Here is a 27888-nt window from a genome sequence, read left to right on the forward strand (position 1 = left end):
ACAAAATGGCCGACTGCCAAAACTACAATTCCCAGAAGCAAGGGGAACCCTCAGAAGGTGGAGCCGACCCACAGATAAAAGGTCAAGAAAAACCAGGAAGAGAGAGAGAGGGCGGGAAGGATCTATGAACCATAGAGAAAGAGACAATCTACATTGGCTGGATTTACCGTGTACGAGCTGGACTGTTTTGGACTTACCTGTTGGCGTTTAGACCTGGACCTACCGAGAACCAGATTTGTGTACCGAACCCTGCTATCCTTGACCTTACCTGTGGCCTGGGTGGACCAGGACAGCGAAACAAACACAGGTACTGTCATGTTCGAAATAACTTTCATTCTGGGCTGACTTTGGTGACGGTTTCCCACTTAATGTGACAAACGCTCCTAACTTTGAAGAGGTTTGCCACACGTGGTGGAGAATGTGGGCACTGGATTAACCATACCGCTGGTTAGGTAGAAAAAAATAATAATAATAAAAAAAAAAAAGTTTAGTTAGCACTCCAAAGGGGAGTCAGGTTTTTTTTGTGGCTTTGTTTGGTTAGGACAGTTTTTTTTTCAGGAAAATGAGTATGGAGGGAGCCATACAGGCCCTGTTACAAGCGGCGTCCGCCCAACAAGAGGCAACTAGAGCTCAACAAATAGCTCATCAGGATGCAATGCGAATGTATCAGGACACGTTACAGGTCCAGCACCGCACCAACCAGCTGCTCAGAGAAGAGCAAGAGAGAAACACCCGGGAGTTAAGAGAAGGCCTAAAGGGGCTAGCGGACCAAATTGGGGCTCAGTTACCAGCTGCAAATACCCAAAGGTGGGCCAATCATTTTCTTCAAAAAATGACAGCGCAGGATGATGTGGAAGCATATCTTACCACCTTCGAAAGGACGGCAGAGAGGGAGAAGTGTCCGAAAGAAGAACGGGCAGGGCTTCTGGCACCATACCTGGCAGGGGACGCTCAAAAAGCATATTTCGACCTGGAGTTGAAGGATGCACAGGATTACGATAAACTCAAGGGAGAGATTCTGACTAGACTGGGAGTGACCGATACCGTGAGGGCACACCGCTTCCACCAGTGGTCCTACAGACCGGGACAAACCCCCCGAACACAGATGTTCGACTTGATTCACCTGGCACGGAAATGGTTGCGACCGGAGACCCGTTCGTCCGCCGAGGTCGTCGAGACCATCGTTCTCAACCAGTTTCAGCGAGGTCTACACCAAGAAGTGCGACGATGGGTTGGCCAGAACGAGGTACTTTCCGCCGACCATCTCGTGGGCCTGGTTGAACGGTATTGTACGGCAGGAACAGCTGAGCAGGCGCTGGAGGAAAGATTCCCATTCCCCAGGCCTGGGCGAACCAGCGGACAGGGTAAGACTGTCCCAACAGGGGGAGGGGGAGGAGAGCAGCGTGGGGCCATGAGGAAAGAATCAGAATCGGGCCGAGACACGAAGGGAAAAACCGAAAACCGGGACTGGGGGTCGAGGAGGTCTCCCCCCCGGAACCCTATTATCTGTTACAATTGTAATCGACCGGGACATATTGCAACCCCTGACGGTTTGTTTCAATACACCGTCATGCCATTCGGCCTACACGGGGCCCCAGCCACTTTTCAACGGCTCATGGACAAGGTCCTAAAACCGCACAAAACATACGCCGCAGCTTATTTAGATGACGTGGGGATCTACAGCCCAGATTGGGAATCCCACTTACCCCGGGTACAGGCGGTGTTAGACGCCCTTAGAAAGGCAGGGCTCACGGCGAACCCTGCCAAGTGTTATGTGGGGTTAGAGGAAACGGAGTATCTGGGATACACAGTGGGAAGAGTATTAATCAAACCCCAACGTAAGAAGGTGGAGGCAATTAGAGAATGGCCGAAACCAGTAAATAAGAAGCAGGTTCGAGCCTTCCTAGGGCTGACCGGGTACTACCGGAAGTTCATCCCAAGTTATGCCACAGTGGCCGCCCCACTCACCGACATGACTAGAGCCAGAGGGCCAAACATGGTCAAGTGGGATGAAAGGGCCACCAAAGCATTTAGGACATTACAGGAGGCCCTCTGCTGTAATCCAGTTCTGGTGGTACCAGACTTTGAGAGAGAGTTTGTGGTTCAGACGGATGCTTCAGAGGTCGGCTTGGGAGCAGTGCTGTCCCAAGAGGTAGAAGGGGTGGAACACCCCATCCTGTTTTTAAGCAGGAAGCTGGAACCACGGGAAACCAACTACTCAGTTGTTGAGAAAGAGGCGCTGGCAGTAAAGTGGGCTCTGGAAAGCCTGAAATACTACCTGCTGGGGCGCCACTTCACCCTCATCAGTGACTATGCACCACTCACCTGGATGCATAGGGCTAAAGAGAAGAACGCTCGGGTGATGCGGTGGTTTTTGAGTCTCCAACCGTTTCACTTTGACTTGAAACACAGAGCAGGAAAGGAAATGGGAAATGTGGATGGGTTATCCCGCATGCACGCATATTTTGCTGCGTTAGCCCGACCTAGGGGGTCGGATCTAGGGGGGGAGATGTGTGGCAAAGGGGGTCGAGTGATAAATGGCAGATATGTGAGGGCAGAACTAATAAACGGGCTCTGCCCGATCACTAAAATGGCCACCCCGATCAGAACTACAGATCACAAAATGGCCGACTGCCAGAACTACTATTCCCAGAAGCAAGGGGAACCCTCAGAAGGTAGAGCCGACCCACAGATAAAAGGTCAAGAAAAACCAGGAAGAGAGAGAAAGATCTATGAACCATAGAGAAAGAGACAATCTACATTGGCTGGATTTACCGTGTACGAGCTGGACTGTTTTGGACTTACCTGTTGGCGTTTAGACCTGGACCTACCGAGAACCAGATTTGTGTACCGAACCCTGCTATCCTTGACCTTACCTGTGGCCTGGGTGGACCAGGACAGCGAAACAAACACAGGTACTGTCATGTTCGAAAGAACTTTCATTCTGGGCTGACTTTGGTGACAGTTTCCCACTTAATTTGTGACAAACGCTCCTAACTTTGAAGAGGTTTGCCACTAATATATATGTGGGATACAACCATCCCAGCTCTGCAACATTTACCTGGAGCTAACTCTGCAAATAGCACTGCTGGGTGATTTAAAAAGTCATAGTCAATCGATTAATAATCTTAGCAAAAATGTTTTTCATTTGTAGAATCTATGAGAATAGAAAGGTTCAGAACTTTTGTGAAACATCACAGCCCAGTTGAAAAATATATGGCAAATAGAAAAAACTGGATGGTGTTCAGAGATAGATGGGAGGGGTTGAGAAGAGCTGTAGGATGGGACTAAAAACAAATAAAATATAACTATTGTAAACTACACTGTGTCTGTAAACTGTATATATAAGCTGGAAGTAGAGCCTATGAGTTTAAGTTTTTAATGCTGATGAATTGCCTTGCACAAAGAATAAAAAAATACAGAGAGGTGTTGGCAAGAGTCTATTGTCCTGTTAATAGTCCATAATGGCTATTAGCCATTATGGGTCGGGAGTAGGCTACAGTACTACAGTAAGAAATAATCCTAACATTTCCACACGCTAATTGTAGTCTAACCAATACCCAAATAGAGACTCAGTGAAAATAAAAATCTTGTTTTATCAAGACCAGTCCCCATGCTTGTCTCAGAGCTGCGCTGTCTTGACCTCTGAATGCTGTCTTTTCCCCCTTCCACTTGCCTCTTCCATTAATTTATTTTCCAGTAAGCAACCATTTGTTTACCTTCGTTAGACTACTTTGTCCCAATATTTCTGTCATTCAGTGATATTTATTCCCATAGTAATTCGTTATGGATCCATATGGAAAATGATATGCGCAAGAAACAGTTGTAAAATATTTCCTTTTAGAGACTATAATACATGGTGTCCAGGTCAGAATAACCAAAACATTCCTTTATTAAAAGACTATCAAAAAAGAATGTTGGTACTTATTTATTTTGATCCAAAGCCATGAATGAGTGAGTCACTCAGCTTTATGTAGGTGCCGAGGCTATATAACCGCGCCATCAACTTAATCATTTAGCAGACACTTGCTTATATTCAGTCAATACATATATTTTAAGAATATCCTGGAATATAATTGAAGATTTGTTTCTTAGTGTAACAACAGTTTTAGTAAGTAACAAAAAAATGTGTGCTTTTCTGGGTGTGCGCGTGCAGGACAGAGGAATAGCAATTCTTACATGCTGACCACACCACACGGGTCGCATGTGTCTGCGTTGCCAGACGCTAAAATAGAAGTTGCTTCTATTTGTGGCGCAGAACGCGCAGCAAGTCCTGCCTCTCCCATCTCCTCATTGGCTTTTAGAAGCATTTGCCCACGTGCCATCTCCTCATTGGTTATACCCACATGGGAGATTGAGGTCAGTGGTGGTAATACACCTTATGAAAGTTAGTTGCCAATCGTCATATAAAGTCCAAAGAAGAAAAAGCCTGGAAGGAGGAGAGATGACTAGAAACGATTCAGTTCACCGTTTTATGTGTGGATTAATTGTCAGAGTAGAGGACCTTGTGCATTTCAGGTGAAATAACAACTCAACGTTCATAACAAATTAGTTAGCAACAGCAAGCTAGCTAAATAGGACAAATTAGCTAGCAACTGCAAGCTAGCTTACTAAATTGCCATAAATGTTTAATGCTTTCCCGACCTGTCCCCAAATTAATATAATATATATATCAATATAAATATCAAATTTGTTTTTATATTTAAACCTGCGTGTCGTGATCGCGTTTGATGTGGGGGGACAAAATCAATTTGTGCACGATGGCGCACGCGGGTATGGTGTTACACTATTGTTCTCAATTCAATCACCGTCATCCTCATCATTCAGTTAATTGAAATTCAATTTTTGAAGTCATGCACAATTATCAGTTTCTATTTGGTTTATGTCACCCATTCATTGTCAGAGACACAGTAGCGCCTTGGGACCCAAAATCATAATAAGTGTTCTAACTCCCCCTTGCGCTGGGCTTCAGAAATGAAGCAGTGACGCATGGTACTGTACCAAACCACAAATTACCTCTAAATATCGCAGCATAATCTCAAAACTTGTAGTCGAGCAACCATAAGAACGAATCGAGGCGGTCGGTCACATATTACCATACGTATTTATATATTCCTGCTACCAGTCCCTTTTTCAGCCATGTTTACATGTATATCCTACTACCAGTCACTTTTTATGTGTAAACCCACCTCAACCACTCCAGTACCCCTGCACATTGAATAAGGTACTGGCACTGACCTGGACTGTATATACACTTGCATTCTCGTGTTTCTTTAAATCTCATAGTAGTTATTGTATGGTTTTTGTTTACATTTTTTATTCTATTTCCGATTATTATCTACTGTATATTATTACTGCATTGTTCGGAAAGAGCTCTCAAGGTAAGCATTTCACTGTACTGTTTTACACCTGTTGTATCCTGTGCATGTGGAAACTTGTTGATAACAGATGTGTAGGATGTTTTTAAAGTTTAGTCATTATCAAACTACTACTTCCAGCAAACAAATATCTTAGATTATGTGTGTGTAGCCATTATGGGTCGGGAGTAGGCTACAGTACTACAGTAAGATGTATGTATTACTCTCACCTCTACAGCAGCCTTTGCCCTTACAAACTCCTCCTCCTGGGAATGATGTCTGCCTAAGAGGTGATGGAGACTGGGCCGCACTTGTAGGGGTGCTGGGTCCTGTAGGACACAGAAATGTGCACGCACACACATGCACGCGCACACACACAGAAATGCAAGATCAGCAAAAACCCTCACCTTTAACTGTGTGACGGGTCACACTTATAATCCCAGAAGGCAATGGAGACACCAATATATAATTTCAAATAGCTTTCGATACATCCTCACACTTTGTGGTGAACCTTGACCTGTATATGATTATTTTCAAGGAAGATACCATAACTTCACATACTTTTCTATAAGTATACATGTAAATGGAGGTTGTGTAGACCTTTAGTGCTGATATGTGGTCCTCGTCATCAATGCTATTGACTTCAAATGAGTTTTTCACAGATGGATTTGTTTTAAACTCTGCTGACCTGGGGAGAAAGAAGGGTAAACATTGAAAGGTATACTACTACAATATACTCTAATACTACAGTTGTACAACAAAATCAAAAAATCTGTTCACAACCACTATTCATATTTCATTTTTTTATGTTTTGTTTCCTGTAACTTATAACGCATAATTGATTGAACTCTATTTCTAACACGTTAAGACTTGACATTTAAAGTGGACATGGAGGAAAGTATAGCCATGGTAGGCCGTCAATGTAAATAAGAATTTGTTCTTAACTGACTTGCCTAGTTAAATAAAGGTTAAATAATAAATAAAGCCATTTGCAGGCTTATACAGATTTCAGACTGCCTTCTTTACCATATTAATTCACTGGAGGAGTGGTGTGAGGTGCACTTCTTTTCGTATCTTCTCTTCCTGCTGTCATTCAGGGCACCTTCAGGGTGAAGATTCACTTCCTCCCATTTCTCCAAAGGAGAAGAGGAACTGACTGAGCAGAAGGAATAAAGGTGTTTCGAACTGTTAGCATAATGCTATCCACAAGATATAGACAGAAACATAGCGCTGTTAGCATAATGCTATCCAACATGGACAAGAAGATTGTGGATAGAACTGATAGCATTATGCAAAGTGCTGTTAGCATAGTGCTATCCAACAATATGAACATAAGTGATGCAAATTTTCACACAAACCATATTAGAGCATATTCCAAGTAAATCACATACCTTGATGTTAAACCATACTAGAGCATATTCCAACTAAATCACATACCTATCCAACAATATGAACATAAGTGATGCAAATTTTCACACAAACCATATTAGAGCATATTCCAAGTAAATCACATACCTTGATGTTAAACCATACTAGAGCATATTCCAACTAAATCACATACCTTGATGTTAAGTTCAAGATATATAAATTACAATGGTTGGTGTGGATTTAGCTGTATGCACAATTTACAATCATCTGTGTGTACGAAAGTAAAAAAAAAAATCCCATAGGTCAGTCAGTGTTAGTAGCTAGGTTTACATCCATTTTCCCACCAGTGGTGTGTTTCCTACCAAACAGACTTGTTGCGGATAAAAGTCAGTGTGTGATGACATAATTACATTTTGTGTGCACTCTTTGCTTACGTTCTCATGTACCAAATAAAGTTCAATGTGTTTCCCTCACATTTGTAACTGTCATGACGTTGGCCTGTGGGTAAGGTTTATGACCCCCCCCCATAAATACCTTTCTCCCTTCCCCTCTCTCTCTGACCCTACTAAAGGACTTGAATAGCCTGTGTTAAATATAGAGAGTCTGGGAACAAACAAATGGGGAAAAGGAACCATATTTTGGTAATAAAACCAGTTGGAAATATGCTTGATAACGTAATGAGTATGGAGGTCAGTTCATTGTTATCTGTGACATTATGACTGATGACAGGATGACAAACTGTACCTGGGAAAGTATACACCCTCTAGTTATCAGAGTCACATGGAATTGTTATGCAATTGAAATGTTTGATATTGAAATTGTTTGTTAGGAGATTAAATGTAATTTTAGCTTCCAAATGAGAGAATTGGGTTTTCATAAGGAAAGTGCCCTGCTCGATCAGTGGCCCAACCCTGTGAAGAGACAGGGGTTATAAACGATGAAACACCTCCTTCCCCCCTCTCCACTATATAAGCCTTTGACGAAAATACATTCAGGAGTTCCAGTACGGGAGGTCTGCAGCCTCTATGTTAGAAGGACACACATGTTAACTAAACCATATCAAGGACAGAACTAAGCCAACCTCGGCGTGAGCTATCGTATGAACTTTGAGCTTATTCACTACAGAAGTGATACTTCCTAGCCGTTGAGTTAGCAGCGGCCGCTGTCGACGGGGGCTAGGAAAGGACGGACAACGGATCCAGTCTAACAAACAGACGAAGATACCACCACGTATCCAATTTACCACCAGAGACATTGTTCCGAGTACAAGAAGATCTGTTGGCCAACCCGGCCAGCATCTACGACCAATCTACCGAAGCGCAGCTCAGAGTAAATATTTATTGCATTTTCCTTTTCCAAATGGGCGGTAATTTAGAATGCATAAGATAATGTATTTACGATAGCATAGCTGCTGTTTCTCTGTTCCTAAATCTTCCCGCTCTTTCATTCAAGCCCAACCCCCTTTCCTTTGTGTAACCAGGTTCCGTCCACCGGGACGTTCTGTATGACATCATTGGTGTTCTGTGTATTTGTAATTCTGTGTGATTAGTTAGGTATTTAGTAAATAAATAAACCCAATTTTGTATTGCTGATTCAACTTGTTAGCCAGGGTTCGTGAAGATAACCAAGAATTTATAACTTTCATTATGAGACTGAAAATAAGATAAGGCTTAATATTGACTGCTATCGATGTTAAATATTACTAAGTATTAAGAGTTTATTCGGAAGATAACAGCTCTATAAACGTTCTTCCGTGGTGCCCCGACTTTCTAGTTAATTACATTTACATGATTAGCTTAATCAGGTAATATTTATTACAGAGAAATCATTTTATAAGTTAGCATGTCATATCAATTAATCCGGCATAGCCAAAGACACGACATAACTCTACCGATAGTTGTCTCTCAAACTGTTGCGTCAAATAGCAAATGTGCCGACTCTAGTCTTGGCACTTGCGCTCTAGCCAACAGCTTGCAGATACAGTGCGAGTAGGCTAGTCTATGATGATTATTATGGATAAGAGCAAGAATATTTTTATTTGTCAAACGGTAGTCAAGCATCAATCATCATGTCACCAGAACAAGACCCTCAATATTTATTGGAAAGGAGCATCAAGATCACTGTGCACTTTCACCACCCTGTGAAGTTCATCATAAAGTATTTCATCTGTAGCCTAATAAACTGCATGGTTTCCCAAGTCGTAGTAGGAGGACCACACACACACCATATTATTGCGTGACTCAAAGTTTATTTCCATATGATGGTTATTATATCAATATTTGCACATAAAGGCGTTTCCAATTCCATTTCTCACATAATTCATTTTCCCAAAATAAAAAGATCCCACCACGTCGAATGAACAAATGATCTGTCAACATTTATACAATTTCACCGAAGCTACCTGTTTCCATCATAGCTGTCATGATTTTATTTTTCTACTGTACTTTAAAACTGTGGATGGAAACATGGTTATAGAGATATCTAAATAAGGCATTAGGCTAAGAACAGAGATGTCACTGCATAAATCAAATGACAGCACCATGATGATGTAGAAAATAGGATAGCTGTGTGGCTTGAGGCTTTGCACTGGTCAATTGAACAATTTATTATTTACCGGCAAGCCGACATTTCCACATGAAAGGAATTTGTCAATCCAGTGAAACCTTAACCTGGCCTATTTTAGAGTAGCTATGAGCAGTGATTTGGGAGACAGGGATTTAAGCCAAAACAGTAATAGGAATGGAGTGAAGAGAGTTATGCCTTTTGCATCCTTCTCATGAAAAGCACATTATTAAACACATTCAGTGCCTTCAGAAAGTATTTACACATCTAGACTTTTTCCACATTTTGTTGTGTTACAGCCTGAATTTAAAATTGAGCACATTAAAAAATGAAAAGCTAAAATGCCTTGAGTCAATAAGTATTCAACCCCTTTGTTATGGCAAGCCTAAATAAGTTAAGGAGTAAACATTTGCTTAACAAGTAACATAAGTTGCCTGGACAATAATAGTGTTTAACATGATTCTTAAACAAATACCTCATCTCTGTACACCACACATACAGATAATTGTAAGGTCCCTCAGTCGAGCAGTAAATTTCAAACACAGATTCAACACAAAGACCAGGGAGGTTTTCCAATGCCTCGCAAAGACATTGAATATCCCTTTGAGCATGGTGAAGTTATTAATTACACTTTGGATGGTGTATCAATACACCCAGTCACTACAAAGATACAGGCGTCTTTCCTAACTAAGTTGCCCTAGAGGAAGGAAACCGTTCAGGGATTTCACCATGAGGCCAATCTATAGAGTTTAATGGCTGTGATAGGAGAAAACTGAGGATGGATCAACAACACTGTTGTTACTCCACAGAGTGAAAAGAAAGAAACCTGTACAGAATAAAATATTCCAAAACATGCATCCTGTTTGCAATAAGGCACTAAAGTAAAACTGCAAAAAAATGTGGCAAAGCAATTCACTTTATGTTCTGTATGCAAAGCGTTATGTTTGGGGAAAGTCCAACACAACACATCACTGAGTACCACCACATATTTTCAAGCATGGTGGTGGCTGAATCATGTTATGGGTATGCTTGTCATCAACAAAGAATAGGGAGTATATGGTAAAAAGAAATGAACATATCAAAAATATTTCAAAAGCAGCCTTTTTCCATCTTTGTAACATTGCACAAACCTGAAACATTTTGTCAAAAAATGGTGCAGAAAAGCTAATCAATGATTTGTCACTTTAAGATTAGACTACTGCAATGCTCTACTCTCCGGCTACCCGGATAAGGCACTAAATAAACTTCAGCTCGTGTTAAATACAGCTACTAGAATTTTGACTAGAACCAAAACATTTGATCATATTACTCCAGTGCTAGCCTGGCTTCCTCTTAAAGCTAGGGCTGATTTCAAAGTTTTACTGCTAACCTACAAAGCATTACATGGACTTACTCCTACTGTACCTATCTCACCGATTTGTTCCTGCCGTACGTACCTACGCTACGTTCACAAGACGCAGGCCTTCTAAGCAAACAACTGGATGTAGAGCTTTCTCCTATAGAGCTCAGTTTTTATGGAATGGTCTGCCGATCCATGTGAAAGATGCAGACTCGGTCCGAACCTTTAAGTCTTTACTCAAGACTCATCTCTTCTGACCCAGGGGTGCGAAAGTAAACAACAAGGCACTGGAGTGACGAACCACCCTTGTTGTCTCTCCCTAGGCGGCTCCCTTCTCTCCACTGGGATTCTCTGCCTCTGACCCTATTACGGTGGCTGGCTTGCTTGCTCTCTCCCAACCTGCCTTTCCTTGGGCTTGTGCGGTGGGGAGATCTTCATGGGCTATACTCGGCCTTAGGACCATGCCTCAGGACGACTCGTGGCTGTCCCCATCGCCAGTCCACCTGTTCGTGCTGCTGATCCAGTTTCTGCTGTTCTGCCTGTGGCTATAGAACCCTGACCTGTTCACCGGTCGTGCTACCTTGTCCCGGACCTGCTATCTCGAACCTCTCTCGCTCTCTTTTCTCTCCCCCCACCACCTGCCGTCTTGACCTCTGAATGCTTGGCTCTCCAACTGACATTTACTCCTGAGGTGCTGACCTGTTGCACCCTCTATAACACTGATTATTATTTGACCCCGCTGGTCATCTATGAACGTTTGAACTAGAGGTCTTCATGGGTCCAAAAAGTTGGACCTGTTCTGAAATGGACCTGCGGCTTTCCCACCCGAACCCAATATGGACCTGGGGCTTTCCCACCCCGACCCAAGGACAATTAGACCCGTTCTGTAGGGAGAGAAATGAAAAGGAGGGAGGGAGACTCATGAAAAGCAAGAGCAGGAGCATAAATGATACATTCTCTTTTTCTCTACTGCAGCAGTCGCGTTCAGATAAGTACGGGCCCTTCCGGACAAGTCAGTTAAAATTACACATACCCGAGACAATCATATCAGATCTGACCCGTGACATTATTTAGAATTCTGGATCCGGACACGCTCGGGTCCTGGATCAGGTCTCGAGTATTTGGGTACAGGTGGAACCGTGTAGATCTCTAATTTGAACATCTTCAAGAAAGATCTGGCCTTAATGGTTATGTACTCTTATCTCCACCCGACACAGCTAGAAGAGGACTGGCCACCTCTCAGAGTTTTCTTCCTAGGTTAGTGCCTTTTTGGGAGTTTTTCCAAGCCACCATGCTTTCACATCTGCATTGCTTGCGCTCTTGGGTTTTAGGCTCGGTTTTGTATAAGCGCTTTGTGACGACTGTTGATGTAAAAAGGGCTTTATAAATACATTTGATTGATTGGAAAAATCCTAGAGAGCGGGGACTGAGTTCAGTCTGCTTTTCAACAGACAGTGGGAGATGCATTCACCTTTCAGCAGAACAATAACGTAAAATACAAGGCCAAATATACACTGGAGTTGCTTACCAAGATGACATTGAATGTTCCTGAGTGACAGTTTTGACATAAATTGGCTTGAAAATCTATGGCAAGACTTTAAAATGGCTGTCTAGCAATGATCAACAACCAACTTGACAGAGCTTGAATAATTTTTTTAAGAATAATGTGCAAATATTGTACAATTCTGTTGTGTAAAGCTCTTAGAGACTTAATTTTTTCTTAGGGGGAAAGAGATTAGACTTATCCAGAAAGACACAGCTGTAATCGCTGCTAAAGGTGACTCACATGTATTGACTCAGGGGGTTGAATACTTATCTAGTCAAGATATATTAGTGTATTATTTTTCATAATTGTTTTACAAATGCAAGAACATTTCTTACAGTTTTACATTAGAGTATTTTCTGTAGATCATTGACAAAAAAAATGACAATTAAATCCATTTTAATCCCACTTTGTAACACAACAAAATGTGGAAAAGTCAAAGTCAATACTTTCTGAAGGCACTGGATAAGAGCGTCTGCTAAATGACTTAAATGTAAATGTTAAATGTAAGTGTCCTCCCAATATGAATGTCTAATGATATTGCTGTAGGTACACAGTATGAAGACAGCTGCATGTTGTAACGTTCAAACACACAACCCCCCCATGCACAAAACATTCACCCACCCACCTCCCCTCAATCCAAAACACACACATCGTGCAGTCAATACCTGAGTCTAGGGAGACCCTCTCGGGGGCTCGTGGGGTGTGAGCACTCGATGAGCGCTCCACCTCCACCTGGATGAGCTCTGTCTCATCGCGTCTCTTCCCTCTCCGTGGGCTGTTTTTAGAATTTCCCAAGGGGCTCGGACGCTCCCTGACGCTGTCCTTCCTGCTGCTGCGTTCACTGGGCTCACTCAGATCCACCAGGTCGAGGGCTGAGGATAGAACTGAGGAGACACAAACAGAAGGTCATGTCTGTGTAGTCATACATGTGTGTTACTGCTGAATTAACAACTTGGGTAACACTTTCTAGGAACACATGTAATGCATACAAAAGACTTGAGACAACCTATTGTAATTCTATCCATCCCCCTGACCCTATAAATCTTCCATGTTTGCAGATCTGAGTTGTCTGGATAAGTATAAGCAGACCATGTAGTGGTAGGACTTCTACCATATTGTTTACTTCTTATAGATCTGCAAACATCAAAGGGTTAGGGCAGTGTGTCACGTTCGCTATCTTCAAACTCATAAATAAACCAAGGCGCAGCGTGCATGGAATTCCACATCTTTTAATGAAAATGAAACTCACCAAAACAGGAGAAAAAAAAAAAAACTAAACCTGACGTTCTGGGGCTGCTCACAGGCAGATCAAGACCCCACAATCACAAGATCCCACAATCACAGGTGGAAAAAGGGCTGCCTAAGTATGATTCCCAATCAGAGACAACGATAGACAGCTGCCTCTGATTAGGAACCATACTCGGCCAAAAACAAAGAAATAAACAACATAGAATGCCCACCCCACATCACACCCTAACCTAACCGAATAGAGAAATAAAAAGGCTCTCTAAAGGTCAGGGCGTGACACAGTGTTTCCCAAACCTATTACTTGAGTATCCTCCTCCCACTTCCACTTAGTTGATCTATTCGGTAACACTTTATTTGGACATTCCATCTATAGATGCTCAACAAACCAGCTGTAGACTATCAGCAGCATAGTCAACTGCATATCAGTTACATATTGGTTTCCTTACACTGTCAGCCGTATATGGACAGCAATCCGTGCTTTGGTTTAGTTTCCTTAGCAGCACTGTTTCCACATGCTAATGCTTTAGCCTTTATAGCACAAATACCATTCAAGGCATGGCACCGATATTAGCATTTTTCACGCATCATGTTCAAATTATCTCAGTGACTTTGTTGAGCTTCACAATCGATTTTAGATACTTTCGTATGATTTGGACATGATGCGTGAAAGCCAATATCGTTCCAATGACTTGAATGTGATTTGAGCCACAAATGCTAAAACATTAGCATGTGGAAACAGTGTTAGAGAAACTAAACCGAGGCACGGATTGCTGTCATATCTTGTCCATAGACTGCTTACAGCAGAGGTATTCAAAGTCGGATTTGCAGTGGGGTCACCACTAGGAATTGCAAAAATTAAGAGTACAGTTTATTTTATGGGACAATATACACTGTGTACAAAACATTAAGAACACCTGCACTTCACATAACATAGATTTCACTTGGATTCACTTGGTCAGTCTATGATCCCTTACTGATGTCACTTCAATCAGTGTAGATGAATGGGAGAAAACAGGTTAAAGAAGGATTTTTAAGCCTTGAGACAATTGAAACATGGATTGTGTATGTGTGCCATTCAGAGGGTGAATGGGCAAGACAAAAGATTTAAGTGCCTTTGAACAGGGTATGGTAGTAGGTGCCAGGCGCACTGGTTTGTGTCAAGAACTGCAACGCTTGTTTTTTTACGCTCAACCGTTTCCCGTGTGCATCTAGAATGGACCACCACCAAAAGGACATCCAGCCAATTTGACACAACTGTGGGAAGCATTGGAGTCAACAAGAGCCAGCATCCATGTGGAGCGCTTGACACCTTGATGAACTGAGGCTGATCTGATGGGAAAAGGGGGGATGCAACTGAATATTAGGAAGGTTTTCTTAATGTTTTATACACCGTGTACAAACGTTACAGATTTTTTTGTTGTTGAAAAATACAATTTTATTGAGTAAATGCATATACTGGTTTTCCTAGAGATTAAATTAAGGTTTCTGTTGACGTGAAAATCAAAATGTACGGATTTTAGGGTTGTGTCATTAGATTTGGGGTGGGGTTCACCAGAATCTCTGGTGATAGAAATGGGTTCCCAGAAATTCTAGTGGAAAAAAATAGGGTCCCTGCTGAAAAAGTTTGAATACCACTGGCTTACAGGGTAAGGAAGCCAACGGAATTGTGTAATTTGGGTGAACTATCCCTTTAATAGCATTCTATCTAGAAATATCTGTACATACACTTTGGGACTTTTTAAATAAAGTGAAACAAGTTGAGCTTAGTCTGTATAGTGTAGACCTTCAACTATCTATTTCACATTCAAATATTTATCAACTGATGAGCATGTTGCAATTGGGCAACATGTGCAATTACCAACACTCTAGTAACCCTCTGTAGACATGCATTGGGACTATGGAAATAAAGTGATTAAGTTAATATGCAATAATCAACCAACACATCCAAATGTGCAACTGATGTTGGGATGACTGAAATGACCTTCAGACACTGGAGCACCCAGGGAAATAAATCAAGAGGGAAACTAACAATCACTAAGCTTAACGTGTATTTCCTGTTGGTGATGAAGAAACGCATCAGAAGCATAATGTTAAACTCAATGTTTTAATGAACAAAAATCACAACATTGTCTATCAACATTTTTGGCCTAATTGTTAAAGGCTGCCAGTGCATGTTGGGCCATTGCCCGAGGAGAGTGAGTGAAAAAGAGACATTGCAGCACCAGGGAAGTTTAATTCAATTTGGGGAAAAACTCAAATATACGTTTTTCTTTTTTTGAACCGGTACTATCGAATGTAACAAAGTACCGTCGTCCTGCAACAAGGAAAACATGTTTGTCCTCTTATCTTAGTTGGAGGGGAAGTAGCTCCCCCTTTCTCTTCATCTCTGTGACCTTTACTTGAATATCACCCACCATGCATAAAGTTGCCAGGGGTGTGTTCAGTTCGACAGAATAGTGTGTAATGTATAATTCAAAGGAAACAGTACTAAACGACCAGTAGAAGAACGGTACATTTACGGTGACCCATAGAGCGATTGTGTATGGTGTGTGCTGCACATGGGTGATGCACAAGTTTTGCGTTTCAAATGGTCAAAACCATCACAACCTCAGTTTTTCACATTCCTTATGTCCTTGAAAAGTCTACCAAGGACTCCATGTTTGTGTCTCCTGGCCAACGTATATCCACTCGATGAAGCAGAGCTTCCTCTTTAGGGACTTCTCTGACCGGTTTCCACGCCACACTTCCTTCTTGTAAATCTGCCACGCCCTCTCAATATTCTGAGTGTGCAGACCTGTAAGCGGGTCTACATAATTCTGACTGTGGTTGACCTGTAGTCCTCCTTTGAGAAACCTGCATAGGCTCTCCACTTATCACTGACTACCATACTCTAACGCTTCACATGCTTCGTGATGACAGCAACCAGGGTCTCCTTGTTCCTCCTCTTCACAAGCTGAGGGATTGTGACGACTGGAGTTGCACCGGATCGCCAACATTCCGAACACCCATGTCTATGTCCTCCATGTATTTCCAAAGTGTCCTCTGGTGTACTGGAATTAAATAGTGTCAAAGTATCATTAGTGAACAAGGAATCAACCTACCCATTAAAGAGGCATTCTGCAGTTCAAAAAATAAAGTGAAACCCCACCACAATTTTGGTAAACAGCTGAGGGATGGAGCTGGAGAAATGTAAATCTCTCAAATTCCTAAACAGAGCTAAGGATGCAATGACTGACCATCCATGATATCAACATGGGCTTTATAACAGACATAAATATTCCTTAGTTTCATCAGCTGTCCGGGTGGCTGGTCTCAGACGATCCCGCAGGTGAAGAAGCCGGTTGTGGAGGTCCTGGGCTGGCGTGGTTACACGTGGTCTGCAGTTTTGAGGCCGATTAGATGTACTGCCAAATTCTCTAAACCAACGTTGGAGGAGGTTTATGGTAGAGAAATGAACATCTGTAGCATTGTTTTGTGTGACAAAACTGCACATTTTAGATCGGCCTTTTATTGTCCCCAGCACAATATGCACCTGTGTAATGATCATGCTGTTTAAATCAGCTTCTTGATATGCCTCACCTGTCAGGTGGATGGATTATCTTGGCAAAGGAGAAATGCTGACTAACACGGATGTAAACAAATTTGTGCACAACATTTGAGGAAAATAAGCTTTTTGTGCATATGGAAAATTTCTGGAATCTTTATTTCAGCTCATGAAACATGGGACCAACACATTTATATTTTTCTTCAGTATATGTTTTGAGGCTATACAGTGTTGTTTACAATTACATGATTTACAAACAATGGAGTAAATCAAGATTATATTTTGGGTTCTGATGGAGTTAGGCAGTTGAATTTAGCTCTCGAGGTTTTATTCCTCAGGAATCAATGGCTATATATTATTCAAAGTCCAAATTGGTGATGCACATATTACAGATTAAGCCTTTAAATCTAAGCTCTGAACGACAGTTTTCAAATGAAAAAGTTGGTTATCACTGGAGTGTTTTATTTAAAGACTTACCATGAGCGCCAAAAGTATTGGGACAATGACAAATTCTACATTAATGTGGATGCTACCATGATTACGAATAATCCTGAATTAATTGTGAATAATGATGAGTGAGAAAGTTAGAGGCATATATATCATAACCCCCCCCCCCAAAAAAAATGCTAACCTCCCCTTTTTCGTGATATCCAAGTGGTAGTTACAGTCTAGTCCCATCGCTGCAACGAAGCAAAGGTCGAAACACGGCCCTGCCAAGCCGCACCGCTTCTTGATACACTGCTTGCTTAACCCGGAAGTCAGCCGCACCAATATTTCGGAGGAAACACTGTACAGCTTGCGACCGAAATCAGGGTGCATGCGCCCGGCCAGCCACAGGATGCTCTAGAGCGCGATGGGACAAGGACATCCCAGCCGGCCAATCCCTCCCCTAAACCACAAGACGCTGGGCCAATTGTGCGCTGCCTCATGTGAGGTCTTCCAGTCGCGGCTAGCTGCAACACAGCGTGGGATCGAACCCGGGTCTGTAGTGACGCCTCTTAGACAGCTGCGCCACATCGGGAGGCCCCTTTACTGTTCTTTATGAATTCAGTTTCAATATGGTAACTATTGCATTCATTGTCTATGTATCAAGTTAAAAACTATAATTTCAAGTTTACCAAGGTTTAATATATTCAACTTCTCAGATGCGTCTAGATTCAGTTTTCAAATTCAGTTCTCTAAATTCAGATTCAAAACCAGAGACAACATCTTGGTACTGTACCTTGCCAGCAGGAAATGGTACAAGAGAACAGAGAATCAAACACTATGTTAAACAGGTTTCTGGTGTTTTCTGAAGCCAATGTAGCATGTTGAATGTATTTTCTTTCTATGAATTTGGCACTAGCGTTTTAACCATTTCGGCTATAAGCTATTATGACCCCATTCTTGAAAGCGAAGTTTCTCTGGAACATGGTGGTGCCTTCTGTTCCCCTCTATGGACACATTAGAAGGAGAGGGTAAAAAAACAGCAATTTGGCCCCCATTACAATATAGTTAAATACCTTTTCTTGCTCTTGTGACTTACTGGGTGCGAACTGGGTCTCCTGCATGTCAGAAGACTGTTTTAGCCCACTTAGCTGAAGCCCATCCGAATGAGTACAGGAAGCTAACAAGTCTCCAGCAAGGTTACATTTCACCCCTTTTGACCTCATACTCACAGATCATAGCACCAATATAGCTGACTGCATTTGAACTCAGGCCCACTGCACAACAACACTTTCTGTGGCAAACAGAAGCAGAAGGATCTGTGCACCTCAATGAAAGTGCAACAGAGGTGGTTTGGTGATCCATGCATGTGATGAGCAAACTTATTGCCTGAGACCTGAAGACATGTTAGCTTGACTGATGGGTTTCTAACCCAATCCTGCACGCAAGACAATGCAACTTGTCTCTGACATGTTACTTATCACTCAAATGTGGTCCCCGAACCACCTGTGTTACACTTCACCCCCCTTTGACCTCCTCCTCAAAGAGACCAATCAAAGTAACATAACCAATGCCTAGGATTTAGCTCAGTAGGCTAACAAAGTCTTAACCCAGTCACGTTACCCTTATAATGAGTACTTGAAACAAACAAATCTTCAGGTCTCAGGCAAGGTTCACATCACATAAGCGTGGGTCACCAAACCACGCTCTTTTGCTGATTAACCTTGCTGGATCTTGCAGACTTGAATTAGTGTAGCAGATTGGGATCTGTGAAACTCACTCCTCAGCCTGAAGTGTCACCCCTTGCACTATTGAAGAAGCCTTTTTTAATGGCGTGATGGGATGGTATGGTACAGGAGGACGGTCACATGTGTTTTTGAAGCAGAGGTCCTGAGTTTGAGTCTCTGTACAAGCTGAATCAGGTGGAAGCGGTACTCGCTAAGTAAGCTGGACTCTGACAATAGTTGTGCTCATCTCAAACGCTGGTGTCGCTGTGGAGTGAGTTTGGGGGGTGAATGTAGCAGATGGGGATCTGTTAAACTCATCAGCCTGAAGTCACCCTATCAAGCCTAGCTAGCTAAGTTAGACCTGCTGGCTGTTGGCCAAATTAGCTAACGTTCTTGATTCTAGTTAATAAGATAAATAAAACATCTTAAATTAGCTATTCACTTTAACTGCTTTGAGGTATTTTTTGAATAGTTCCTCACTTTGCTTTTCCAGTTATCAGTTCGACCACAGCATTTACACACTCATTTGTGCCCCCCCCCCCCCCCCCCCCCCCAAAACAATGACGGTTTGAATTCTGCAGCAGAAATAAAGTGGTTCTTGTTGCTAGGCTACCAGTTACAGTGCGTGTAGCTTGCGGTTTGCACCTTTATGAATTATATGGATTTAATATATATCAAATTATTGAGCATGTCCTCAAAACTCAAATAAACAGACAATTTAGTATATCAAAACGCATATCAAGATCCTGATACGGACCTCAGTCAAGAGCATATGCATTGTATTTGTTGAGGAAATATACTATGTAGGCCTACTGTCAGCCAACAGATCCGACCCAAGCTGCACTAGGGTCAGACAAGCTTCCTGTATAGACACTGTGGAGCCAGCGCAAGATATAGTTTGGAAAAAGTACATCAATCCAGGGATGAGAAATGCACTGTACTACGAATTTCCCCATTATTTCAACTGTTACCCCAAGACGATTGAACTAATGCTAGTTTTTTGGTTTGTTATTAAAGTTGTATAGATTTTTTTTTTCTCCCACAAACACATTTTTTTTTAAACAATGTACAGCATAAAAACATTGAGCATGACATCCAGACATATCTTCTGAAGGGGTTAAACCAAGGCCTCATACCTTCTAAAGGGTTAATATATTGTGTTATGATAAACTGTAATGAGACCTCTGTGTGTGTGGTAACACCTGTTTTGAGTGTTGTGCCCTTCAGACACTATCAGAAGGGTGAAACCGCCTAAGCTCATACTCCTCCTGTCTGGGCCCCAACGTGGATATCTGAGTTTCTGCGAATACGACTGTTTTCCTGAGAACACAAGGCTGCCGCAGGCCTGATGAAAACAGCCTCCTGTCAGAAGATGCTTGGACTCGTTCACCTTGTTATGACCCCTATACCTGTGATGAAAGGTCAAGTTTTGGTCAAACCCACTTCTGAGTTTTTACTTGCTGATGAGATGGTTGCTGCTGTCAGGGAGAGGTTATATTTATTAAAATGTTGTTGCCAGGGAAACTCACGCAAGGAGGACTGGGAGAGGCTAAATGAGTTACAGGATGTCTTAGCTCTCTCCCCAGGTCTTAGCTCTCCTCAGTCATATACTGTACTCTGTAACAACTTCTGCCTACAATTGTATTACTGAAGGAGAATCTAAATACTTAAACAAAGAGTCTGTGTTTCCTTTCTACTACCAATATATATATACATGTATGATAATTATATAGACCTGATCATCTGTTGAAGAAATTGACCAACACCTCCAACATATCACACATAAGGAGTCAAATGGTATCTTACAAGCTAAAATACTAAACTAAAATGGGTTCACAAGCATAAGTCATCACCTCCCAGTCTTAGAAACAACATGACAAATAAAATGCGTCCAGCTTCTAGAATTGTCGTTTCTACCAGTGATCCAATCAATCATTTGTTCATAAGATACTACCTCCAACATTGATTCTATCCACTGTTTCAGAGTAGGAGTGGCATGACCCTTCCAAGTTCTAAGGATTACTTTAGCTGCTGTAACGATAACAGCGATCAGTGCAAATTCCTCATTTGTTACATTAGGTAACTCTGTTCTATCGCCCAAGAGACATTCTTGGTATAACTGAAATTGTTAACCCCAACCATTCCTCCAAATATTTCAAAACATCCTTCCAGAAAGGTAGCACTAATGTACATTGTCATATTGCATGTAAAAATGTCCCAGTGTCTTTTTGGCATTTCCAACACAGATATTTGTTGGTCAGCCCCATCTTATGAAGCCTTGTTGGGGTCCAATAAAACCTATGTAGTATCTTATATTGAGTAAGTTTCCCCCTGGCTTCCCTTCCCTGAGCTGGACAAAATCTTCAACCAGGTATCATCCTCAATTTCACACTTAAGGTCAATTTGCCATATTGTTCAGAGGTTTTTACAGTCTTTACTCTGCAGATGACTAAATATTGAGTAAAAAAACAGCTGCTTTATATTTGGGTAATTCCAAATATTCAGCTATTGGGTTCTTTCCTGGATTTTGTTGATAGCCGTTTAACAAACACTCCCTCACTTGTAAATATTTCCAGAAATGTCCCTCGTCTCCCACATCATATTTTTGTACCAAATCTGAGTATGACTTTAAAACATCTTCATTGTACAGATTACCTATAGTATGAATTCCTTTCATTAGCCACTGTTTCCAGTACACAGACTTCTTTCCCATCAGTAGCCTAGGATTGTGCCACAAATATGAGTATCCTTAGATGTGAAATTCCACATATCTTGTGTACTGTTCTCCTCACCTCTTTTGAGTGTAACAAAATTGGTTTGGGAGTTAACAGACCTCCCCCTGTAAGACTATATGACAGAGTATCAACAGGGGTGAAAGGATAACTTAGTTCCCATTCTATTGTTATCCAATCCAAGCCAGCATCCCTTTTACCCAATGCTTCCCCAATTTAGCCATTTCAAATGGTAAATTGTACAATTTAACATCTGGTAAAGCCAAGCCTCCTACATCCCTTGGTGAGCACATCTTCTTCATATTAATCCTGAATTTTTTCCTATCCCACAAAAAGTATTTAGTTCATTTGTCATATTGTTTAAAATACCAGTCTGGAAAATTCATAGGTAACATTGCAGAGATAAAATTTAAATATTTTCATTTTTCTAAATTGGTCTTACTCTTGACTAGTAGTGGCTCAAAATGTAGTCCCATCACTTCCTCCAAATTTGAGCTCAACTTAATATCCATATATTTAATCCCAGTTGGATCCCATTTGAAATTAAATGGGGTAACAGTTCCAGAGTAACATATAGCATTAATTGGCATTGCTTCCTACTTATTCCAATTAATTGTGTAGCCTGACAAACTAGAATATGATTCAGTACAAGTAAGTAATCGTGGTACAGGATCAGAGACCAGCAGTAGAATATTGTCTGCATACATAAGCAGTTTGTGTTCTTTTCCTCCTCCATGTCCACCCCAACTTTCTGGATCTGTTCTTATCCTTGTTGCAAGAGGCTCTAAAACAGGAGAGGGGAGAGCACGCAAACCTGTCTTGTGCCTCCAGAAAGACAAAAAAAGGAAACAATTTCATGTGTAAATACTGTTGCTTTAGGACTGGAATAAAGGACCCTATCCATTTACAAAAGTCATGTCCAAAAACACATTTTCCTTGAGTTTTTAAGAGAAAAGCCCACTCTACCCTATCAAATGCCTTCTCAGCATCTAAGGTGACAGCAGTGGTAGGAACTATGTTTGACCACATGAGATGTAAGAGCCTCCTTATATTATCAGTTGAGGTCTTGTTCTTAATAAATCCTACTTAGTCACTATGTATATTAGGTAGTGTCTTCTCTAAGCATATCGCAAGGGTCTTAGTAAGAATCTTACAATTCACATTAAATGAGACGGATAGCTCTAAAATTCCCAGGTTCCGTAGTATCGCTATCTTTTTTAGGGATAAGCAATATCAAAGCCTCATTAACTTCTTATGGGCAGATGGGACGGTAGCGTCCCACCTGGCAAACATCCGGTGAAATTGCAGAGCGCGAAATTCAAACTACAGAATTATAAATATTTAACTTTCATAAAATCACAAGTGTAATACATCGAAATAAAGCGTAACTTCTTGTTAATCCATCCACTGTGTCAGATTTCAAAAAGGCTTTACGGCGAAAGCACACCATGCGATTATCTGAGGACAGCGCCCCGCATACAAAAGCATGAAAAACATATTTCAACCAGGCAGGTGCGACACAAAAGTCAGAAATAGCGATATAATAAATGCCTTACCTTTGATGATCTTCTTCTGTTGGCACTCCAAAAGGTCAAAGATACAAAAGGACCATTTGTGATGTTCGATAATGTCCTTCTTTATATCCATAAAAACTCAGTTTAGCTGGCGCGCTTCAGTCAATAATCCACCCAGTTTCCCTCCATCAAAATGCATGCAAAATGAATCCCAAACGTTAATAATAAACTTTTCCAAACAAGTCAAACAATGTTTAGAATCAAACCTTAGGTACCCTAATACGTAAATAAATGATACAATTTAAGACGGAGAACCGTTATTGTCTTTACCGGAAAAAAATACCAAAGAACGCGCTCTCTTCCACGCGCTTGGAAACACTAAAGCCAAAATGGGAGCCACCTGGAAAAACTACAATTTCTGGCTCATTTTCCCAAAAAACAGCATGAAACTCTTTCTAAAGACTGTTGACATCTAGTGGAAGCCCTAGGAACTGCAATCTGGGAGGATTTTGCCTTATAATAAAAGTGACAGCCATTGAAAACAGTGGTAGGCTGAATTCTTTTTTGGGGGGGGATGGTTTGTCCTCTGGGTTTCGCCTGCCATATCAGTTCTGTTATACTCAGACATAATTTTATATGCATATCCTAGCTTCTGGGCCTGAGTAACAGGCAGTTTACTTTGGGCACGCTTTTCATCCGGGTAGGGACCCAAGAGAGGTTAAAGGTGTCCGAAAGGGAGCCCTTATTTAATGACTCCTGTTAAACCACTGTCAACATAGGTACAAGAATGTCAATATACTTTTCAGAATATTCTACAGGAAGGCCATCCAGACCAGGTGACTTCCCTGCTATCATACATAAAATGGCAGCTCTAACCTCATCTTCCATTATTGTACAGACCAGGTCTACCTGGCTATCTGATAATCTAGGTAATACTATACCAGACAAAAAAGTATCCATATTTATGGGGCTCACTGAACCGGAGGATGCATACACAGTGTATTCGGAAAGTATTCAGACCACTTCCCTTTTTCCACATTTTGATACGTTACAGCCTTATTCTAAAATGGATTAAATAAAATGTTTTCCTCATCAATCTACATACAATACTCCATAATGACAAAGCTAAAACAGGTTTTTAGACATTTTGGGAAATGTATTAATAACAAAAAACAGACCTTATTTACATAAGTATTTAGACTCTTTGCTATTAGCCACGAAATTGAGCACAGGTGCATCCTGTTTTCATTGATCATCCTTGATGTTTCTACAACGTCATTGGAGTCGACCTGTCAATTGATTGGACATGATTTGGAAAGGCACACACCTGTCTATATAAAGTCCCACAGTTGGCAGTGCATGTCAGAGCAAAAACCAAGCCATGAGGTCAAATTAATTGTCTGTAGAGCTCCGAGACAGGATTGTGTCGAGGCACAGATCTGGGGAAGGGTACCAAAAATTTCTGCAGCATTGAAGGTCCACAAGAACACAGTGGCCTCCATCATTCTTAAATGGAAGAAGTTTTGAACCACCAAGACTCTCCCTAGAGCTGGTCATCCGGCCAAACTGAGCAATCGGGGGAGAAGGGCCTTGGTCAGGGAGGTGACCAAGAACCCGATGGTCACTCTTACAGAGCTCCGGAGTTCATCTTTGGAGATGGGAGAACCTTCCAGAAGGACAACCATCTCAGCAGCACTCCACCAATCAGGCATTTATGGTAGAGTGGCCAGACGGAAGCCCCTCCTCAGTAAAAGGCACGACAGCCCACTTGGAGTTTGACAAAAGGCAATTAAAGGACTCTCAGACCATGAGAAACAATATTCTCTGGTTTGATGAAACCAAGATTGAACTCTTTGGCCTGAATGCCAAGCGTCACATAAATCAAATCAAATTTTATTTGTCACATACACATGGTTATCAGATGTTAATGCGAGTGTAGCGAAATGCTTGTGCTTCTAGTTTCGACAATGCCGTAATATCCAACAAGTAATCTAACCTAACAATTTCACAACAATTACCTTATACACACAAGTGTAAAGGAATGAATAAGAATATGTACATAAAAAATATATGAATGAGGGATGGTATAGAACAGCATAGGCAAGATGCAGTAGATGGTATAGAGTAGATTATATACATATGAGATGAGTAATGTAGGATATGTAAACATTATATGAAGTGGCATTGTTTAAAGTGGCTAGTGATACATTACATCAAGATGGCAAGATGCAGTGGATGGTATAGAGTACAGTATATACATATGAGATGAGTAATGTAGGGTATGTAAACATTATATGAAGTGGCATTGTTTAAAGTGGCTAGTGATACATTTATTACATACATTTTTCCATTATTAAAGTGGCTGGAGTTGAGTCAGTATGTTGGCAGCAGCCACTCAATGTTAGTGATGGCTGTTTAACAGTCTGATGGCCTTGAGATAGAAGCTGTTTTTCAGTCTCTCGGTCCCAGCTTTGATGCACTTGTACTGACCTCGCCTTCTGGATGATAGCAGGGTGAACAGGCAGTGGCTCGGGTGGTTGTTGTCCTTGATGATCTTTTTGGCCTTCCTGTGACATCGGGTGGTGTAGGTGTCCTGGAGGGCAGGCAGCTTGCCCCCGGTGATGTGTTGTGCAGACCTCACTACCCTCTGGAAAGCCTTACGTTTATGGGCGGAGCAGTTGCCGTACCAGGCGGTGATACAGCCCAACAGGATGCTCTCGATTGTGCATCGGTAAAAGTTTGTGAGCGTTTTTGGTGACAAGCCAAATTTCTTCAGCCTCCTGAGGTTGAAGAGGCGCTGCCACGTTATTTTCACCACGCTGTCTGTGTGGTTGGAACATTTCAGTTTGTCCGTGATGTGTACGCCGAGGAACTTAACTTTCTACCCTCTCCACTACTGTCCCGTCGATGTGGATAGAGGGGTGCTCCCTCTGCTGTTTCCTGAAGTCCACGATCATCTCCTTTGTTTTGTTGACGTTGAGTGTGAGGTTATTTTCCTGACACCACACTCCGAGGGCCCTCACCTCCTCCCTGTAGGCCGTCTCGTCGTTGTTGGTAATCAAGCCTACCACTGTGGTGTCGTCTGCAAATTTGATGATTGAGTTGGAGGCGTGCATGGCCACGCAGTCGTGGGTGAACAGGGAGTACAGGAGAGGGCTGAAAACGCACCCTTGTGGGGCCCCAGTGTTGAGGATCAGCGGGGTGGAGATGTTGTTACCTACCCTCACCACCTGGGGGTGGCCCGTCAGGAATTCCAGGACCCAGTTGCACAGGGCAGGGTCCAGACCCAGGAAACCTGGCACCATCCCTACTGTGAAGCATGGTGGTGGCAGTATCATGCTGTAGGGATGTTGCTGTGCAGCAACGCTCCCCATCCAACCTGACAGAGCTTGAGAGGATCTGCAGAGAACAATGGGAGAAACTCCCCAATTACAGGTGTGCCAAGCTTGTAGCGTCATACCCAAGAAGACTCGAGGCTGTAATCGCTGCCAAAGGTGCTTAAACAAAGTACTGAGTAAAGGGACTGAATACTTATGTTATGTAAGTTTTATTTTTTTATATATATATACACATTTGCAAAAATGTCTAAAACCTGTTTTTGCTTTGTCATTATGGGGTATTGTGTGTAGATTAATGAGGAACAAAAATGTAATCCATTTTAGAATAAGGCTGTAATGTAACAAATGTGGAAAAAGTAAAGGGGTCTGAATACTCCCATCACTTTTCTCCCGGGTAACCCGTGATTTCCTGCCAAAACCGGAAGCGTCATTCAAAAGCATAGGCCTGTGTCTGGATTTTAGTGTAAATTCGAGCCTGATGAGCCATAATTTAAATACATTTCATTAGCCCAACATTAAAAGACATTTAATGAGCCCAACCCCAAAAAATCCCTAATGATTGAGCCATAAGTGCATTTGGAAAGTATTAAGACCCCTTGACTAATTCCACATTTTGTTACGTTACAGCCTTATTCTAAAATTGATTAAATTGTTAGTTTTTTTCCCCCAGAAGTGCCGCTTAGCATTCAGGCCAAAGAGTTCTCAAGTTGAGGGAGCATGCATTTGGCATGCTGACTGCAGGAACGTCCACCAGAGCTGGTTCTAGAGAATTGATTATTCATTTCTTTACCGTAAGCCGCCACTAACATCGTTTTAGAGTATTTGGTAGTACGTTGAACTGGCTTTACAACCGCAGACCACGTGCGTGGCGTCGTGTGGGTGAGCAGTTTGCGGATGTCAACATTGTGAACAGAGTGCCCCATGGTGGGGTTATGGTATGGGCAGGCATAAGCTATTGACAACGAACACAATTGCATTTATTGATGGCAATTTGAATGCACAGAGATACGGTGACGAGATCCTGAGAGCCTGAGCCACTTTTTTTTTTAAGGTATATGTGACCAACAGATGCATATCTGTATTCCCAGTCATCTATTGATTAGGGCGTAATGAATTTATTTAATTTCACTGATTTTCTTATATGAACTGTAACTCAGTAAAATCGTATTTAATTGTGTTACTATTTC

At 41.8% G+C, this 27888-nt stretch overlaps 1 protein-coding gene across 3 annotated transcripts in view; it reads right to left on the reverse strand.

Moving 5' to 3' along the window:
* The window catches only part of pex5lb (peroxisomal biogenesis factor 5-like b), a 151394-nt gene that overhangs the window by 50160 nt on the left and 73346 nt on the right, over positions 1-27888 (reverse strand). For all 3 annotated transcript variants that reach the window (XM_029704018.1, XM_029704017.1, XM_029704016.1), the window contains 4 exons: positions 12838-13056; positions 6384-6513; positions 5958-6045; positions 5588-5686 (listed from right to left, as the gene is read on the reverse strand). In XM_029704018.1, coding sequence (XP_029559878.1) covers positions 5588-5686; positions 5958-6045; positions 6384-6513; positions 12838-13056 — 536 coding nt within the window. The remainder of the gene's footprint in view (positions 1-5587; positions 5687-5957; positions 6046-6383; positions 6514-12837; positions 13057-27888) is intronic.

The sequence above is a fragment of the Salmo trutta genome, chromosome 21 (genome assembly GCF_901001165.1).
Source record: "Salmo trutta chromosome 21, fSalTru1.1, whole genome shotgun sequence".
NCBI lineage: Eukaryota > Metazoa > Chordata > Actinopteri > Salmoniformes > Salmonidae > Salmo > Salmo trutta.